We start from the raw sequence: 20,498 nt of genomic DNA on the forward strand, positions 1-20,498 counted from the left end.
AATAACGATCGCTAAAAAAAAACAAACATCGCGATAAGACATTTCGTATTAATTCAAATCTTACCAAATGTGTCATTTTGGCTTTTACGTGCATTATGTATAACTAGTTAACTGGTGCATGTTAGTAATGTACGGTGGTATGTGTAGCTACAAACAGGGCTGAATGACATTTTCGGCGCAGGGAGGCGTTAGCACCACTAGTCTGAACCAGAACTAGCTGTGCTGCGGGGCAGACAGTCAGAAAATAAGCTGGCTGCTTGCTTGCAACAGAGCTTTGAACATCGACTTAGCAAGAAGATAAAAAGAAAAAACTGGAACGCCACCACGGATTTTTTGTGGGACAAACGTACAGGCCTCGCTGCTAAAACGGTAAACGTTATGTGCGACATGTGTTTTGTGTACTTAAACAAGCCACAGTCCGAACAAACGGTTTACACGGCAGCTAACGTAAGTAGCTGTTTAGCCGATGAACGTAGCTAAGCTAAGATGGCGGTCAAATTATTTACATTAGCTAATGTTGCTAGCCAAGCATGCTAACAGCCAGGACGTCGATCGTCGGTCGGTTAGCTACCTAGTTCGTGATTAAAGATATGTTTGCTGTTCATATGTTGGTGTTTGTAAATGTTTTTTTTAGTATTAAGCGCTTATTGAAACGTTAACGGCAGGTTTACTAACGCCAGTATTGCATCGTCTGAACGTTACATCGTAGGAAAAAAACACATTAGCAACGCTGTACAAGCGTATCATGAAGTTGAAATGCTGTTTTCTTATTAATCTGGCCACTTAACAATAGCGTTAAGTCTTCCCCGTTTAATAACATAACGTTAGCTTTAATCGTGTATTTCAAGTCAGATTCTTTGTTGTTGACATTCGCTTTAAACACCACTGTGATAACGCTAACCAGTGGGATAGGTCGTAAATAGTTCAATAGGATCAACAGGGTTATTAATATACATTCCTGCATTTTATCACTGTTCTCACATATTTCCAGGCACGCTTTAATAGTTAGTTGTCTGTCGTGCTTTCAACTTTCAGATTAATTGGTTGCATGCTATATCTTGTTGTAAAAAGTTGGAAGTGTTGAACTGTGTGTTTATGTGGTTTGCTTTATTCAAATGTATTTTTAACATTAGGCCGCCTACACAGCTACTTTTCCTACCAAGTGTTTACTAAGCTGTTGTTGTTAATCAGCACATGTGATCTGATTTTTAAAGAGCAAACTTCTTCAATGCTTGCCTTGGGGAACAGTGTACTAATACTCGTAAAACAACTGCATAGGGCCAACACACTTTTTTGCTTCAAGCAACCTAGTCAGGTATTTTTGCATCACATTTTTGTCAGCTACCACTCCTCCAACTGACTCCCATAAATCACTTTTAAGTGTTCAGCAGTGGACAGCTGTTCCGCTGACATGTGAATTTGACAAGTAATAAAATGTCAACAGGAGTAACTGCAACAACAATTATTCTTATGTGAAACGCAATCGTTCACTGTGGAGTTAAAGTCAAAATAAATATGAACTTTAATGGGTATTTTTTTATTCTAAAAAAATATTTCTTTGTCTTCTTAAAAATCCGCTAGATGCCTCACACTAGACGGTACTCGTCTTCGGACAGAGACAGTCGAAGCAGCTACCAAGACCGTTACAGAGACAGAGATAGAGACAGAGACAGAGGGCGAAGACACCGGCACAGAAGATCACCTACCTACTCTTCAAGCAGTGACAGAGACAGAGATCGAGACAGAAGGGGACGGGGACACAGACAGGAAGGAAGTTATGTACGCTCACGGAGGTATGTTTGTGTGTACACTTAGTTTGAGATATTAATCTGGTTCTTTATGTTGAACATGCATGTTTGCATTCTGAAGATCTTTATTTACCTAGCAACATTATCGCTCATCAAAATGTCAAACAACTGTCAAAGTATTTCATTTTGTTCTTTTGCAGTTAGTTTGAGCTGAATCTCAGTTGGTTGTTAGTCATTAGGCTTCAAAGCATGCTTCTGTCCTCTGATCCAGTCGCAGCTATGACAATCGCTCAACGGAGCACCGGCCATTCGACCGAAGATACTGCGAGGGATCCAGACGCTTGGATCAGAGCCGAGACCGAGACCGCGACAGAGAAAGGGAGCCACACGGAGCAGCTGAAAGTTACTATCCACGCGACTTCTCCCCAAGCATGTACGACTACCGACGCGGCCGCGAAAGGGAGCGTGAACGGGACGAGTCGTACCGGCGGAAAGGCAGCAGGCGTAAGCACAAACGAAGGCGGCGTAGAACCAGGTCCTATAGCCCATCCTCCTCGGTGAGTACAGCCAGACCTGAGATTGTGTTTTAACTCTCCTCATCCTGTCTCCTTCCGTCTCTCTCTTCCACTCAGCTCTTTCTGTCTCTCTCTTTCTTTAACCCATTTATTCTTCACAGCTCCTGGATTTGGTAAGTAGTACAATCTTTATGATTTGTTTTTGGTCTGTCAGAGGGATTTTGTTTGATTTTTTTTGTTAAAGTGGGTTTTACTTAAATAGATTTTTTAATATTTTTTTGGGAGAGCATTTTCATTTTTATGCAAACACTTTTTCAGTAGTTTATTAATGATCAACCACTAATTCTTGCTGCTCTTCAAACACACCCTCACCACCACTTTCTTAACTTTTCTTTTTGAAAACTTAATTATACCTGGTCACACTTAATTCTGTGTGGCCTTACCTTTCATTAATTTATATTTAGTGTCTTTGCAATTTATATTGACAGTTGGAAAAGGCCTAAATGCCTGTGCTAGTAGTTGGGCAGCTACTTGTAAACTTTAGTGCAGGTAGGCTGAAAAGTGAAAATGTTCTACCAAACATCATGCAAAATATAGATATGATTTGAATGAAGATTTTTGTATGGATATATTGGCATTTGAAATGTCTTATAGTTATTAAATTGCAGCTGTGAGTGTGTTATCACCACACTTATGTATTGGGTAGTATAGTTTTAGGTGAGAAGGTGGTTGAATTTAATGTAAAACATACCTGGTTAGCTTTAAATATTTCCTGCTTAATTACGTATGGTCCTCTCCTTTTATTTCCTTTTATTTCCATCTTGTTTATCCTGAAAAGTGAACCTGATAAGCTTTGAATTAGCTATATTACTGTCTTAATTGGTTTTTGCGTTGATGAATGGATATGCCAGTTGCTTCCTTGTTTGTAAGCAGCTGTGGTTTAAAGGTAGAGGGGGGAGAGGAGCAGAGGACAACATGTGATCTTTGACTTGTTCCCTTGCACTATATCCCTATCGTTATATATTTCCTTCACGTGGTGTCATGCGTGAATCGCCCCATGACCACCAAACCCACCTACAACCACAACTACATCAACTACCACCAACACCACCCTCCTCCTCCCTCCTCGTCTACCTGTGCCGCCTGACGCCATGGCTGCGGCTGCCCCTGAAAACCCCCTGTTCCCTTCGGTCGTGTCGTGACCTGCTGATGGCGGTTTGGGTGTGAAAACAGCGGAGCAACAGCCGGACGCGGGCAGTGAGTGTGAGGGACGACGAGGAAGGGCACCTGATCTGTCGGAGTGGGGACGTCCTGCAAGAGAGATGTACTCACTGCCACTACTCTATCGTAACCCTTCTCCATATGAGTATTAAAGCATAGAGCATTTACATGACATGGGAGTGCCTGATGATGATGATGATGATGATGCCTTGCTAGAATGCTCTTCGCTCTAGCTGAAATAGCAGGGTGGATTGCAAGAATGTTGAAGATTTTGAGAGGGACTTTAGATACCTTCTGCTTTTTGTTCTAGGATTTTAAGCTGTGGAGCATTTTCTATGTTTCACAGGTTACTTGACTTTTCTAAACATAGAGTCTCATTTGCAGCTGTTTGTCTCTGTTGCGTTTTAGTTTAAAACACAGTTACAGTTTTAAATCTGTAACTTAAGCTAGTTTATTTTCCACTACGAGGCTTTTAGGGGTTCTCTTAAAAATTTTTTAGTAGACGTCTCACTGCATCACCTATTTAGTCTTTTTCATTAAGACTAGTACAACCAGCGCACATATACTGTAGACACTGCATTTATATATTTAACTTTTGTCATTCTTAGGATCATGCGTTGTTTAGTAGGAATGCTATCATTTTTCAATTTTTCCAGTTTTTTGAGGATGTGCCCTCATTTTCGATGGCTGCAAATTGGTCATCAAAAGGAAGGGAGCGCTTTACCTTTGCCCCCTTATTTTCTTCTCATGTATCATAGTGCATTCAGTTATCATAGATTACGTCAAAGTGTTTCAAGCCTGCCAGATTGAATAGGCAGCCATTTGAAAAGGGGATGGGCGCTAGCATTGATACGCCTGTCTACACTTTTGCATTATGTATTCCTGCTGAAGTCCACATGTCTAATTCTCCTGTTCTTTCTTTCCCCGCTCTCCCTCTCTTTTCCTTTTCTCTCTGTGTTGTGTTGCAGATGAGATTGTCAGCACTCTGGGGGAAGGCACCTTTGGGAGGGTGATGCAGTGCGTTGACCATCGCAGGTGTGTGTCAGAGTGTGTGAAGCTAAAAAAACAAGAGCTGTCAGTCCCTGGGGGTCCTATTTCCAAGACCCCTAGTTCACTGTGATTTATAGAAACAAATGTGTTTTATGTCATACTAGTCTTGAGCCAAATGAGACTAGGATAAGAGTATCAAACACCCAACCTTACTCTTGTTTACTACCCTATTACTGTTTCCAGTCGGTTATTTTTATCTGCTGCCTTTGTTGATCACATGGTGCAGTTTACTGCAGGCAAATTAGCTCTGATGTAGCTTAGCCTGGAGTAACTGTGGGCTTCTGTGGAAGATTAATTGTGACAGTGCTAGAAATGTACATGAAGCAAGTTCATTTTCAGGGGCACGGTCCTTAGAAAGTGACACTCGCAGATTATTTTCTCCTGTCTGTTCACCAACTGGAGCTTCATTAACGAGATTCTTATTGCAAGGAGAGACTCTCCATTCTTCCCCCCACCATATAACTAACAATGAAATCAGAGACTTTGCTGTCATAGTCAAATTATTAAGTGTTGCGTTATTACTGTTGTTTGTCTGTACTGTCTGTAAAAAAAAAACAAGCTTCTTTTATTTTTAACAGGGGAGGGGCCCATGTTGCTCTGAAAATTATCAAAAATGTGGAGAAATACAAGGAAGCAGCTCGCCTTGAGATCAACGTACTAGAGAAGATCAATGAGAAGGACCCCGACAATAAATTGTGAGTTGTGGCTGAGTATTGTGGTACTGCAGTCAAATTAACATTATGTCCACTGGTCAAACAGTCGTAAAACTATGAACTGCGTTAGAGCTGGTTGCATAACCTAAAGCCTATCAATACTGATACCAACTGACCACACCCATGGCCAAGTTCTGCCTGCTCTTGGCTCTCCAGCTCAGCCTGTGGTATCCATTGTTAAAAACCTTGGAGTTATTTTAGATCAGAACCTCTCTCACAAGTCCCATATAAAAAGGCACGCTCAGTTGTGTTTTTTCCATTTGAGAAATATCTCTAGAATTAGATCTTTTATTTCTTCAATGATCCTATAAGAGTGATTCATGCTTTTATCACTTCTCGTCTGATTTATGATAATGTGTTCACGTGCCTTGGCCAAAACATGATTGCACGGCTTCAGGGTGTCCAAAATGCAGCTGCCAGTCTTTTAACCAGATCACGGAAGCATGATAGTATCTCCCCTATTTTAGCTTCCCTTCACTGGCTGCCTTTTCCGTTTTAGAATCGATTGTAAAATTTTACTTTTGACCTTTGGCTGAGCTTCTAAATCATTACTCAGCAGCACATAGCTTGAGATCCTCTGATAAGGCCCTGTCGCTTAAGACCAAGGATGACAGGGCTTTTGTTGTCAGGGCTCCAACCCTTTGGAACAGCTTACCTGAGGAATGAAGACTAGAAAATTCACTGCATTCTTTTAAATTATCTTTCAAAACTTACTTATACTGTATGGCTTTTGCTTAATTATTTTATCTGTTATTTATTGTATCTGTTACTCTCATGTGTTACTTTTATCCATTATTTTTATCATTAGTTTTAACTGTTATTTTGTTTGTTGACTGTGATTTTGTATGTGATTGTTTTCCTGCTTTCTTTTACTCGTTCTTGTTTGTGAAGTGCTATATAAATAAAGATCATTATTATTATTATTATTATTATTATTACAAAATAGTTTGATTTAGCTGTTGTATCAGTGAAGTGGTGTTTGTTCAACCTTCTGTATCCTGTTTCTCTTCCAGCCTGTGTGTGCAGATGTATGACTGGTTTGACTACCACGGTCACATGTGTCTCTCCTTTGAGCTGTTAGCTCTCAGCACCTTCGACTTTCTAAAGGAAAACAACTATCTGCCCTATTCGATTGGTCAGGTCAGACACATGGCCTACCAAATCTGTCTCGCTGTGAAATGTAAGTTGTTTTTTTTTTTGTTTTTTACGTCCTCTGTTTGATTTCAGTACTTCAGAAAGTTGGAAGAGTAGGAAAATTAATTTGAATGTTTCTGTTATAAAGCTCTTGGTCTTAACATCTCTTAATTGAGTATACAGTTCCAACAAACAGACCCCATTTAATTGACGTCTCTTCATCATTGCCTCCAGGTAATGATGAATGCGGATTGACTGGAATGAATGCGTCTGTTGTTTGTGGTATACAGCTTGTAGCCACATGAGGGCATTATAGATCCAAAGATTAGGTTGCGGATTGTGACTATTTACCCATCAAGCTTCTCAGGAGCAAAATAATCCTGTAGAAACTCTGTCCAGAATTTTGTCCCAAATGTCAATATCTATATGTATTTTGTTGATTTTTACTATTCTAAATGTTCTAATATTCCAAATGTTTTATCAGTATCTTTATTGTTACTGTTACATGTGTGAATAACAGTTTTATCTAATCCAAAAGAAGAATTCAGATGTGCCAAATGATGACAAAATGAACTGTAAAAGTAGCTTTGAAGGTAATTTATTGTCAAATGTGAAAAACCAAAGAAGCAGTAACTCATAACATGTTTCCTCTCCATAGTTCTCCATGACAGTAAGCTGACACACACAGACCTGAAGCCTGAGAACATCCTTTTCGTCAACTCAGACTTCACAATGTCCTACAATGTAGAAAAGGTAAGTTGTGGTAGAAAGCAAAAAAAGGAACTGGGTGAAAACAGTTTTTTGTCTATAGACGTTAGTGGCAGGTTAGTTAAAAAAAACTGAAAAGCCAGTACCCTTTTCCACTCTGATACTGACTATTGTTGATCATGTCCAGTTCATGTAAAACTAACTGTTTTACATGAACAGTTCCAGGTTATATTTACCAGAATTTCTCCATATTTATATACCATATTTACCATTTCTGCAGATGGAGGAAGATTTTGTCAATGTGTTTTGCTTGGAGATCTGAATAAATATGAAATACCAGGAAAAAAATGCTGTCTCTATAGCACACATGCAACTTACAGACATAATTTTCATAATATTTTATATTTTCTTGCAGAAGCGAGAAGAGAGGACAGTTAAGAGCACAGCAGTACGCGTGGTGGACTTTGGCAGCGCCACATTTGACCACGAGCACCACAGCACCATTGTGTCCACGCGGCATTACCGTGCCCCTGAGGTCATACTAGGTGAGGAAGATTATATGCCTTTGGCCAAAAAAACACTCAACTGAAACACAACACTACATTTCAGAGGAGACATGGGGAGTATAATAATACTCCCGAAGTTCCATTTGATGTCCAGATATTTAAAATCATGTTGGAGATGAACAAGTTCTTGTAGAAACAGACCAGTTATAACAAGCAAGTTCAGCATTGCTGCCCTGATTGATTCCTCTTTTGAACAGCATCTTAAGGTGCCTTGTTCTGCAGGAGATGTGGTGTCTCCTCTTTGGATACAATCCAATTCACATAAATTAGATATTCCCATAAACACAACAGCAAGTCACTGTCAGGGAGAAATAGGTATTGAGATTAATTGGGTCTGAGTTATGTGAGGAGTACAAAGAAAAAGTAAAATGTAGCTACAATACTGATTCATTTGCAAAATGATGTGCAATGTCAGCAAGCATTAACCTCAGCCTGGAGTTCTCTCTGTATCAGACGCGTTTTTCTTGGTGTTGTCAATTATTCATTTCATGTTTTCGTTCTTCAGAGCTGGGCTGGAGTCATCCTTGTGATGTGTGGAGCATTGGCTGTATCCTGTTTGAGTACTACCTGGGCTTCACCTTGTTTCAGGTACAACGGCAACCTGCTGCTGCCAGCTGGCTGTAACCAGGATGCATAACTTCATTTAGGCTTTAAGATGAGGATATGAAGAGTAGGAGAATGAGTTAATATCAGTCAGTCAGCTGATCTGGGCCCTTATTCATCAAATATTAAAGAATCTACCCCCAACTGTCTACCTGCTGGAAAGGTTAGCGCTCTTTAATCCTGAAGGAGATTAAAGTTTTTAGGTAAAGACTTTGAGCCAAGTTAGGACTGATTGCCTACTTTGTGAAGCTGGTAAATGTGGGCCTGTGTCTCACCAAACAAAGATCGAACACCTGTGCATGGCACGCGTAGCAGCAATTAGTAAATCCAGCAATTAATCTGGTGGAAATTAACCCTTGATGTCATGTGTGAGCTCTTGACTGTCTTGAAATTGTATGTAGCAGCAGAACTTGTAGTTAAACCCCAATCATCTTCGGAATCAGTCTCTTTGTTTCGTTCTGACTGTTTGAAGAATGACAGTCGTCTAAGTCAATCTGAATTTCTTTCAGACTCATGACAACAGGGAGCATTTGGCCATGATGGAGAGAATCCTGGGACCAGTGCCCTCTAGGATGATTCGTAAAACGAGGTGAGAGAAACGTGTAAACACACCAAGTGATAAGATTCAATGTGACACGCTCATGCATTCACCCTTTTTATAAAGAAATCGCCATGCACACACTTGAACACTGCTCACATGGATCCTCCTCTACTCTCAGGAAACAGAAGTATTTCTATCGGGGCCGCCTGGACTGGGACGAGAGTTCGTCAGCGGGGAAATACGTCAGAGAAAACTGCAAACCCTTACGGGTAAGAACAGCAGCTGGGTAGTGGGAAAAGTGAAAAAAACGCATTGTACTGGAGGAACAGCGGTGTTTATTGTCCTTTTCTTTACGTTCTGAATATTCATGTCTCTCTTTCTTGTCTCTTGCCAGCGGTATCTGCTGTCGGAGGCGGAGGAGCACCACCAGTTGTTTGACCTCATTGAAAGCATGTTGGAGTACGAGCCCTCCAAGAGGCTGGTGCTGGCCGACTCCCTCAAGCACCCTTTCTTCGAGAACGGGGGGATCGGCGAGGCAGCAGGCAGCAAGAACTGGGAGGGCAACCGGGACATCAGCCGGTGACCCACAAACCCCCAAAGACTGAATGACAGAGGAGATCAAGTCTTTTATATGTGGAGCAGGTGAACTGTTGAATAACGTGAGGCTTCGGATGTTTTTCTGTCGTTTTTTCATTAAAGCATGGACACCTAAACTTCTTGCTCCTCCACCCTGCCCCTCTGTGTCCACCTCTGCAAGCCACGAGAGGCATGTTTTTGCCGCAGAGACCAAAATAACCCACAAACGGCTGGAGAAGAGTCTAAATGAATCTTTTTCTAGCGGTTAAAGCCTCAGTAGAGGACAAAATTTTTAAACAGAAGATTGTTTGTACCCAAAGTAGCCCTCTATGCAGCTCGTCTTCCTTTTGACTTCTGAAACACCTTCCTCCCTTCCGTCCGTCCGTCTGTTATTTTCATCAACATGTAAAGAAAATAATTCACCTTTTTGATGAAATAAGCACTACTGAAGCCGGTCATTTAAAAAAAAAAACAAGTTTTGGAGAATAAATGTCTTCAGATTCTGAAGTCTAAGGAAAGGGGGGGAAAGGAGATAGAGCTGTATATGCAGCACAAGTCCTCACCCACATAATGATAAACACATTATGTGGAGGCACCTGTCATCAGTCAGATACTATGCTAACGTCAAACATTAAAAGTTAATATCATATTTCATTGGGAACTATGATTGAAGAGGGCAAACTAGTAAAATATTTTTTCGTTTTGTTCCAAAACAAATACAAAAAAAGAAACAATGCAAATTGCAAGCGTCTCAAATTTTTGTTTACGTGTTTGTTAAGTGAGCGCTTGCACTGCGCCATAATTTTTTAATGTTATATTTTTTTTATGTATAAAAAGATTATCCCCTATATGGAAACTCTTGCCCTTAATATCTGGCCATAAGGCCTGTTATTATTCGCCAATGAGATGATAATGGTGATGGACACTCCACACACACAGGCCTCTATAGCCTGTCTTATTGATAGATATGTTTGTTACGTTAATGCTATGCTTTCTGTGTGCGTGTGTGTTTGTGTGAGAGAGAGAGCCTGCGTGCGTGCGTGCGTGTGTGTGTGTGTGTGTGTGTGTGTGTGTGTGTGTATATGTGTGTGTAGGGGTGGTGTGGGTGACACATCCATGTTAATGTTTTGCTCTGACTTGGTAGTTCTTCAGCATTAGTCATGGGAACATTCTCACATACTTTCAAACACATAAAACATAAACTGCCTTTGTCCTTTGTGTGATATGGTCAGACTTGTCGTCTCCACTGAGGTTAAGCACACAGCTCCTGGTGGCAGCCAATGAGCCACACACAACTCCTGTCGATGGTATTTATTTTTTGGTAATTTTTTTGAGTTCAGATAGGTCATTGTCCCCACCCCCCCACCTGTACATGATTTGTTTTTTTTGTATGAAATTAAAGCGTATAAAACTGTATATATGTATGATTGTGTAGAATTAAAGTTATGTCCTCCTTTCCAAAGGCTTATGGTGCTCTCAGTATTGTTTGGGCCTCTGGCAGCTAAAGGGAGGCTTTGTGTCTTGAAATACCGTCACTGTGTCTGAGACCATCTCTTAACGCAGTGACTAACACCACTGCTGGAGGATTTGCAAAAAGCTCAGAGGTCTGTCTGAGATGCAGAAGTGAGATCAATTGATTTTGACAATTAATACAATAAAGTAAATGTATTACTTTCAAGACATTTACATATGAATTAACTTAAGTATTGACAAAATGATTAAAAAAAAGTTGTTTAAAGTTAGTTAATTTCTTGTTTGTTTTCCCAGAAAGCAGTTCATCATGTAGAGCAGTATAACATTAGGTTAGACAGTCATTTGCATGTTAATTTTACATCCAAAATTCATCTTGTTTTTGACTTTAACTGCCTTTTGAGGATATTTAAATAACCATTTAAATTGTGGAGCTTGTAGGAACCCTGGGAAGGACCCCCCCCCCCCCTCAAAAAATCAAATCACTGTTGACTTTGCCTCTTTTTTTTTTTTTGGCGTTTTATTGTGTGCTGTCTGTCAGTCCCACTATTTTGGTCGTTAATTTGTGTTGGAAACTAACTTCTCTTTTATTCCCTTTCAAAACCAACGCTAAGCTGTCACCTTGTCAGGACAGGTCAAGAGAGGGAAGTGTGGACGATCTGCTACAACAGGTGTATTGATGCTTCGTCACGTAAGCTCTCCCCATCTGTCGGTAGGTAACCTCACTCACTGACCCCATTCTTTAAATTCACTTTTGTCCTGTTCACGGATGGTTGGAAGAGTTGGCTGGGGAGCTCTACGGCAAAAATTTACTGGGGCTGTGGGGCTCTAGGAACAGATATAAATAACAAAGGGCCCTGCTACACTAAAGGACTCGAGACTAGAGAAATAGTATGATCCACTATTAAGTTATAATTATGCTAAAATTGACGCAAAAATGATGGGACATTTTTTTAAAAAGATGGCTTCACAAGTTCTTAAGTCTTTCTTCAAACAATATGCAGGTGCTTTTATGAACATTAAAACAGGTTTTGCTCACTAATGATTCCTCCTCTTTATATTGACCATTAGCGGGCCCATTTCAGAATCATATATCATGTTACTGCACTATAATTATTGATGCAGTAATGCGTTCATCCCTTTAATGTTGTAGCTGGTAAAGGTGGAGCTAATTTTAATTAATATACTGCCGGGTAGCTTAACCTATAAAACATGATTTATTGATTTATAATTTGTATTAATAATCTAAATCTGCAAAGTAACAAGTAACTAAAGCTGTCAAATAAATGTAGTAGAGTAAAAAGTACATTTGTCTCTGAAATGTAGTAGAGTTGAAGTATAAAGTAGCATAAAATGGAAATATTCAAGTTAAGTACAAATACCTCAAAATTGTATTTAAGTGCAGTATCTGAGTAAATGCATTTAGTTACATTCTACCACTGGTAATTATAGAATTGATGGTTTTCATTTATCAATGTATAGATTACACAGTTTTTGACTTCAGGAGTAGCATTCCGAGGCATCAGTGACTTGTTGAGGTGTGGCTGGATTGAATTGACCCCTCCAGACCTGAGGCCAGATGTGTAAAACTGTGTGTACGCACCGGAAATATGAAAACACATTCATTTCGTTAGATTTATAAAGCTGTGCTTACGCAGGTTTCTGTTTTTATAAATCCCAGTCATTGAGAAACTGGGCGCACGTGCATGAGCCTCATTTCCACTCCCGCAATTAGCCATATTTGGATGACGACACGCACTGAACCAGCTGTTTTCATATCACTTCGCTCCTGCTCCATCAGTCTGTACACCTGTCAGTGAAACAAACGGGGGGAAAAAAGAAAGTGTCATTGTGCCGGCGAGGTTCTACTACAGCAGAACAGCTGTCATTACGCACGACTATTACGCACAGCTGTGCGGCTCTTTATAGCATCCATATCGTTAATTCATCACATTGACCGTAAAACATCGTAGGCAGCGATATCTCAGAAATGTAATCCGTGATTAGTTTGTAGAGCTCATATTTAAATCGACTTTATAAGGTATGTCACAACTAAAGATAAAATAAAAAGAATCTTTAGAGCAAAATACACACAAAAATAATTAATCAATGTTACGTTTATAAATGTGCCTTTATTTGGCAATTTACAAATAATAATAAATAAAAATCACACAGTCATTGCAGCTGGTTATCAACCTACACAATATTTTACGAAAAAGTTCCGTCTCTCACTTTATATTTCATCTCCACCTCATCACATCACCGTCAGATCACTTTAGAAAAACGTCTTCACCTGGTCTAAAGAACGCGCACAGTCTGTGTTTATAAATATCAGTTTATGTGCAGGAAGTGGCGTATGCATTGTTTTTGTGCGTACGCATCGTTTATGCATTTGGCCCCTGGACTCAGTATTGAGTGAACGAATCTGTGAATGAAATGAGTCATTCACCTTTCTGACTCAAGTACTTGATGTCCGCCAGTCAATGAAGATGCCTCCCTGTCTCTGAAAGGTAGAAGATGACGATTCTGTGACGCAGACCCCACCCCCCCCCAACCCCCAGTCCACTCTCCATCTGTCTGGCTTCCTGTCTGACGCTGCATCACCAAATGATCTCAACTTCTGTGACCTAAACACAAACTATAAAGGTGTTTCATGCTGAAATGGACGATGTGACTTTTAAACTTAAGCACAGCCCCACCTGTAAACATAAGTTTGTATGAGCTATTTCGGTGGTCAAGGGGTAAACAAGCAGTTGTTTATCCTGCTTGGAACCACTGTGTTAATGAGATAAACGGCTCTTGCGTCTTCAGATAATCCCGCAGAGGTCATCAGTCAAATCCACATAAGAGCAGACAGTGACAGAGCAGAGTTCAGTACACTGGAAGCAATGCAAGGAACGGATGCTTCGCTTTGCAGCTTCGACCAATGATACAAACGGCTGATCTCGTCCACAGGAGATACCACTTGCAGGTGTGTCCTATTGTTTCTTTGTGGCAAATATTATATATTGTGTTAACTTGCACATTTTATGTTAATAGGATAGCATTAGAAAGCAAGCTCACATGAGCATAGGACAGTGGTTCTCAAACTTTTTCACATAAAGGACCCCTAATCCGATACAATTTAGACCACAGAGCCCCATCTGATAAGATTTTTACTTTTAGATATTTCATTACAGAAAGTGTATGAAACCTAAAATAGTCATACATTCTGTCATTGTGTTACTTATGGATGGAATTATAGTGAAATTAAATTATTTCCCTTTTTGCTGTGGACTCCCTGGAACCTTTACTGGACTTAAGTGTGCAGGAGCTTTTTCTTAATTGACACTTTTTTAAAAAAAAAAAGAAAAAAAAAAGGAAAAAGCCATTCATTTATAATGATGTTATTCTTATTCTCTCTTGCAGGTAAAAGACACATCATTCCTGGTGTAAATTGGAAAGATTGTCCTGGGATTACTAAGAGTCAAAACATCAGTTTAAATCCTATATCGTGACACAACACGTGACAACTCTAGAAATGGATTCCCTCATGTCGCTGGGTGCTCCCCTGAAGCAGTTCACCAGCTGTGTGTCTGGAAAAAGCACCTCCGCCAAGAGAGGAGCCAAGAGGAGCCAGTCTGTCCGCAGAAGCAGCTTCACCCGCAGGAAAAGCATCAGCAGCAGGAGGAGAAGTCTTCCCTGCAACAGCCAGAAAGTACCGGACTCCTGGCTCAGAGCGTACCAGGCTGAACTGAAGAGAGAAAGGCAAGAGGGGCTAAAAAGTTCAGATTCATGGAGATAATCTGTTTATCGTAGTGATCAGCTCTAAAGCAGGCATTTTAGTCTCTTATGGTCATCCAAGGTTAAATGTTTAAACATTTGCTCAAAGCTGTAAATCATTTTTAAAGACCAGTCTTAAGATTTTTCTAACAGTAGATAATTGTAATATCGTAAAGTTTTCAGTTACTATGTTGGTGTCCAGCTGAGACTCTTGGCTAGACAAGACTTGGATTAATGTGGATGAGGATCTTCCTCACATGAATAAGCTGCTTGGCCATGTGCCGTGCCTCATGTTGCTCTCTGCTGTTTGCCAAAAGGAAACGACAGCAAGCTGTACTAGCCAAGAAGAACGCTGAACGGTCCACGAGAACCCATTTCAGGAGCCACCACTGCCTCCCACGGGTAAGTGAATAGTAAACATAAGTAAAAATGATCTTTTTTAAAAAAAAAAAATTGTCAGTATCAAAATCAAACATTCTCCACCCTCTCCTCCATATTTAGCAGACCACCACTGCCAGGAAACCAGCAGCAGCAAAGGATGATTCCTTCTTCGGAGCCTTCCAGGGTCTCAGTCTGGACGGACTGATGGGAGGCACAAACGGATCTCCTGCTGTCTCTGCTCCTTCTGCTGCTGGAGGAGATCAGTGCAAAGTTATGTGAGACCCATCATTTAAGGACAAATCAGGCTGTGCTTGAGAGATTATCCCTCCAAGGAGACTTGACCAGAGACTTGCAGGTGAAAGTTGAACTTGAAAATGAAGCAGTTTCACACCTTGTTACCCAAGAAAAAGGTGAAGGTAAACCTGTTTGGATCAGTGTCTTTTATTTCCTTTTAGAAATGTTGATTTTATTTAGGAAAAACATTTCTTGTTCTTGACATTTGTTCTGCAGATTGGACACTGTTATCAGTCTTTGTACTGTTTCTATTTCTGTCTAATGGTCTGTTAAATGTGAACTGTCTTTAGTTCTACCTTCATATTTAAGAATCAGGTTATTAAGACACAAAATGCAAAACTGGCATTTATACTGTAGACTCAGTGCAAAACATCTGCAGCAGAAGATTCTGTGAGCTTGTGGCCCGTCCAGAAATATCTCTTGTGCACTAATCTGACAACATATCTACTTCACACTGTAAGGTAGGCTTGTTAACACCAAGCTTTATTTTGTATTTAAAAAATAAAGAACAAAAAGCAAAACCAATGACCAACCACTTTTTTTTTTTTTGGTCAGTTACATAACTGGAAGATGCATCATTTCTCTGACGTGAGGCAGGTATGATCTCAGGGTCCAGATCACGAATATGTACATTAGAAAACCAAGTACAAAACTACGTTGGTCAGGATGAAGAAGTTGCCGTACGACGTGTATCCTGATGACAGTGTGAGGACGACTACACCGCTGACTGCAGAGGACGAGGTGGGGGATACACAAAACTGGGGGGGTGGGAGCTTTATCTACTGAAGTCCAATTTTACAGCATCATTCCCTCTGTTCCATCTTTACTTTGGGGGGCTTGAGGAAGGACCTGTTCTTTTTCTCTTTAGACTTCCCTTTGGCCTGGAAGTTCCTCCAACTGTCCACACGCCCATCTCTTGTTTCCTGAGGAATCATTTGTTAAAAAAGAAGGAAGGTATTTTACAGAGTGCCAAAAAAAGCCAACATGTTTTCCATTTATTATCAGAAACTATAAAAAATGAAGCAGGAACACACCTCAAAGTTTTTCTGCCATTCTCTCTCTCGCTTTGCTTTCTCTGCTGCCTCAATTTCTTCCTCTCTTGCCCTTTTCCTGAGGAAATAAAGGAGAAAAATGAATTAATTCATGACATTCTGGATGAAGTTTGGTGATAATAAAACTGATTCTGGATTGCAATCACAAAATAAATGATTTTCAGCCATAATTTAGTGGCAGGATAATGTTTCTCAAGCCTTGAAGTTGAAAAAAAAAAACCCTCTGGCACACACCATAAATATACTGTATGTCTTTTACCTTTCATGCATTTCTTTTGCTTCCCTTTCCTTCCTCTTGATTGCTAGCTCTGCAAACAACTTCATGGTCTGTTTGTACACTGCTTGCTTGAACTGGAAAAAGAAAGTGAAAAACGACAAATGTGCTACATTAACATACTGAAAACATGATTTCAGAAGGCAGACCTTTGGTTGATTTCACAACACTTTCAGTCGGGTGGTTCAATCATTTTAAAGCATTTTGATTGTCACTTCAAAATCCAGCTATGTTGAATGACAAAATCAGCCACCATTTAAAGAAATTACGCCCGATTTTTTTCTTCTTCTTCTTCTTTGACTTACCATTTCTGGGTCATCCTCCTCCACATCCAATGGCTTCCCTTCTTTCTTCAACTGTTTCTTTTTCTCTTTTACCTGTTGGGAGCACAGAATGTTACCAAATAAATACAAATCAAGAGAGCAGATTAACATGGAACAAAACAACAAAAACAAAAACTTAAGGTAAGGGGATGTAGGGACCACTCACCATGTGCTCAATATATTCCTTTCCTGCATGAATCACATCTAAAGCTCTTTTCTTCTGTTCCGGATCCAGTAAGAGTTTGTATGCCTTGTCCACAGCTAAAACACATAAGATATACACATGGCATTAAACCCGTTTTGTCTACTGACGGCGTGCATTAAGCAAGCACCTGGACGCATTATTTTACTGCTTTATCACACATAACTTTATATGATTTGTGCACCATAAAACACAGCAGGTTCATGGATTTAACGATATATATATTATCATGGAAGTAAAAATGAGCATTTATACCTTCAAAGGCTTTCTGTGCTCTGTCTGCGTCATCCTGATTTTTGTCTGGATGGACCAAAATGGACAACTGCACAGTTAAAGAGACCAAAGATTAGGGAATTATAAAACAAACAAGACAGCATTGTACTATCAGACAAGTCATGTCTTCAAAGAAAAGTTCTCAGATGTCTGTGAGATGTTTTGCTTACCGCCCGAAATCTTTTCTTCAATTCATCATCTGTTGCATCTGGATCAATTTGCAGCACCTGAACATTTTAATGACAATTGTTAGGTTTAACCAAAATGTCAATTTTAGATTACTAGTTTGCTGCAATCTAATTGTTATTTAATTTAATTGCTATTTTACAGCATTTTATTTTATTGCACTGACCAATTGTTTTACATACTTGATAAGTAAAAAAGTAAAACATTTTTACAGATTTCCAGATGTATAGCTTGTTTTTTTAAAAATCCATTTTAAGTCATTATAAATTAATACTTTGGATTTTTAGCCTGTTGGTCAGACAAAGTAAACCATTTTAAGCTACTGCTTTGGGTTCCAGTCATTTGTAATAGGCATCTAACATTTATTTTGATATTTATGAAGTAAAGTATGACTTAAAGGACAGGTTCACAATTTTTCAAGTATGTCTTAAAACAGTCAGGTGCCCATATGAACACTGACAGAGGTTTTCCTTGCTGTAATCATTCCTCCTGTTCATACTGGTTATTAAGAGATAACTTTCAATGTAAGTGTTGGGGGCCAAAATCAACAATGTATCCGCACAGTCATTTTCTGCAAAAATGGATTTTAAAGTTTCTCTGAAGCTTATATAAGGCTTCAGCAGTCTGAGTTAGTCATATCAAGTGGATATCTGCCACATTTACAGTCTTTTTAGCATCAAACTCCTTCTTTTTGTCTCCTCAGATGGTGTTTCCCAGTTGAGCTGCGGTAGAAGTATAGTAACAAAAAGAGGGACTTTGGTGCTAAAAAGATTGTAACATTTAAAGATATCTACTTGATTTCAGTCATTTAGAAGGTCAAACATCACCTGTTTGACCATCTGCCCTAAGGAAAGCGCTAAAGGTCCATCAAAGCGTGCACCACAAGACTAATGAACAGTTTTTATCCCAAAGCCATCACCACACTGAACTCTGCTCTGAAAGCACACCCCCCATAGACAACTCTTACTCTACAATATCGTCACTAATTCTGTGCAATACTTTTATATTTTTCATACTATATTTATTGTGTACAATACTGATTTTTTATGCATATGTAGGCAAATGTGTATGTGTGTTTGGATTTGGATGCGTGTCTGTCATTGCATGTGAAATAAATAGGTTTATTCTTGGATATTGAGCTCCGCTCAGGCAGTGCACCTGAATTTCATTATATACATCAGTACAATGACAATAAAGGAATCCTAACATTCTAAGTTAGACAGCTGAAGCTTCATATTGGCTTCAGATAAACTTTTAAACACATTTTGGCACAGGAGGAGGATTTAGGATTTTGGCCCCCATTACCTACATTGTAAGTGCATTATGAAGGGATCTTCAACGGCCAGTATGAACAGGAGGAATGATTATAGAAAGAAAAACATGTTTCAATGTTCATTTGGGCATCCAACTGTTGTTTTAAGACAGACTTAAAAAATTGTGAACCCATCCTCTAACTATAATAGACACATTGTTGTGGAAATGCTTGATAAATGTGTTCTTAGTTACCTCAAAGGGGTTGAGATTAAAGTAGGATGCGCCAGGCCTGAGCAGTCTGTCAATCTGCTGCTTGGAGGTTAAGACGGAATCTCTCTTCTCAATCTGCTTCACCTGTCAAAAAGACATCAACGAAACCATCAAAATACAGCCAAACTTTCAATCTACATAAAGCACAATTTGCGTTTTATTACAGTCAGCATTCAGGAGTGAAAGATGGTGAGTGAAATGTGACGAAACACTATTTAGCTGTGCATCTTTTCTTGGGTAAACATGTGTTTGGTGTGATTGGTCAACCGTACACTGCACTGCAGTTGATATAGAAGACTAACAGCACCCGTCTTAAGAATAATTAACCAGATGTACAAGTTTCAACGTGAGCTTAAATGACTTGTAATAGCTGAGAATAAGAAAATAAGAGTATAAACGCTGTTTTGTGGTGTCCTAACCACCGTAAAAGAATGAACGCTCGCAGAACATTTCAGCGAACGTTAGCTTCTGTCGTTACGTTAAGCTAATATCTGCGAGGCCTCACAGAAGATAAATATTAAGATCACTGATTAACTAACTTGAGCCGATGTACAGAGAGCGACTAACACATTGAAAACACATGAATTCAATTGCGCTTCGTCGTACCTCCGTGTAAAAGCTCTGAAATAATTCATCTGAGACATTCTGAGAGGAAGGCTCTCCCCCGGCAGCCGCCATCTTCACTCTGGTTTACATGTGACGTACGATATCACGTGACCATACAACTAAATACAGCGTTACCTTGGATTTGTGAAACTCTCGCGAGATTTGTACGCGTTGTCTTAATTGTGCGCGTTGTACAAAAATAATTATGTTTTATGATGTGACAACGCTATGGTTAAGGTCTGGTTAGGTTTGGGCACAAAAACACTTTGTAAGGGTTAAGGAAAGATCATGGTTTGGGTTCAAATTGTCACTATCGCGAGATCGTTCGTGGATCTGGGGTTACCGTCTAGACACGACCTTAAATTAATAAAAACCCCGCTCATTTTATTGATCAGTTTAGTTTTCTAGTATGTGCTCCATGTATTACAAACATAGATCGTTATGAAATGATTTACGTGAATACTACACAATAGACCGGAACTGAAATTAATACATGGGCACGATTGTGTAAGGATGGCTATAAATACTCGTTCGCACACCTAAAATATAAATGTATCTATAATGAAGGCGGTATGTGAAACCCACTTTATAAAAAGGAGACGACACATTTATTTATTCCCTCAATTTAAAAATATTGCACGCTTCTTTATTTTGAACATCCTGCTCATTATCTATACTATTATGTTCTATATCTATTCATTTTAGCCCTTCTATGTGGCTGAGTAGAGATGGCCCATAAAAAAGAGGACCTTTTTTTTTTTTTTTTTTTTAACTTA

At 39.5% G+C, this 20,498-nt stretch overlaps 3 protein-coding genes across 4 annotated transcripts; 2 read left to right on the forward strand and 1 right to left on the reverse strand.

Moving 5' to 3' along the window:
* Positions 1-54: 54 nt before the first annotated feature.
* Positions 55-10,837, forward strand: clk2a (CDC-like kinase 2a). 2 transcript variants are annotated; one of them, XM_044335058.1, is made up of 13 exons: positions 55-369; positions 1,582-1,793; positions 2,020-2,305; positions 3,497-3,587; positions 4,453-4,519; positions 5,113-5,229; positions 6,261-6,427; positions 7,040-7,134; positions 7,505-7,634; positions 8,161-8,243; positions 8,768-8,847; positions 8,978-9,068; positions 9,194-10,837. In XM_044335058.1, the coding sequence occupies exons 2-13, from the start codon at positions 1,582-1,584 to the stop codon at positions 9,380-9,382; spliced, it is 1,608 nt and encodes a 535-aa protein (XP_044190993.1). In that variant the 5' UTR covers positions 55-369; the 3' UTR covers positions 9,383-10,837. The 2 variants fall into 2 exon arrangements, with proteins under 2 accessions (XP_044190993.1, XP_044190994.1); XM_044335059.1 differs by lacking the exons at positions 55-369; positions 1,582-1,793; positions 3,497-3,587 and having other exon boundaries at positions 2,222-2,305.
* A 115-nt stretch (positions 10,838-10,952) lies between these two features.
* si:ch211-81a5.8 (uncharacterized protein LOC560648 homolog) lies at positions 10,953-15,810 on the forward strand. The gene is made up of 5 exons (XM_044335066.1): positions 10,953-11,557; positions 13,356-13,816; positions 14,254-14,592; positions 14,925-15,009; positions 15,109-15,810. Exons 3-5 carry the CDS (start codon positions 14,366-14,368, stop codon positions 15,265-15,267), a joined length of 471 nt encoding a protein of 156 aa, XP_044191001.1. The 5' UTR covers positions 10,953-11,557; positions 13,356-13,816; positions 14,254-14,365; the 3' UTR covers positions 15,268-15,810.
* On the reverse strand, positions 15,745-19,829 carry dnajc8 (DnaJ (Hsp40) homolog, subfamily C, member 8). The gene is made up of 9 exons (XM_044335065.1): positions 19,723-19,829; positions 19,099-19,200; positions 17,577-17,633; positions 17,389-17,455; positions 17,098-17,192; positions 16,914-16,985; positions 16,594-16,685; positions 16,317-16,392; positions 15,745-16,205 (listed from the first exon to the last, which is right to left on the reverse strand). The coding sequence occupies exons 1-9, from the start codon at positions 19,792-19,794 to the stop codon at positions 16,086-16,088; spliced, it is 753 nt and encodes a 250-aa protein (XP_044191000.1). The 5' UTR covers positions 19,795-19,829; the 3' UTR covers positions 15,745-16,085.
* Between the last annotated feature and the right edge of the window lie 669 nt (positions 19,830-20,498).

This window comes from Thunnus albacares, chromosome 19 (assembly GCF_914725855.1).
Source record: "Thunnus albacares chromosome 19, fThuAlb1.1, whole genome shotgun sequence".
Lineage (NCBI taxonomy): Eukaryota > Metazoa > Chordata > Actinopteri > Scombriformes > Scombridae > Thunnus > Thunnus albacares.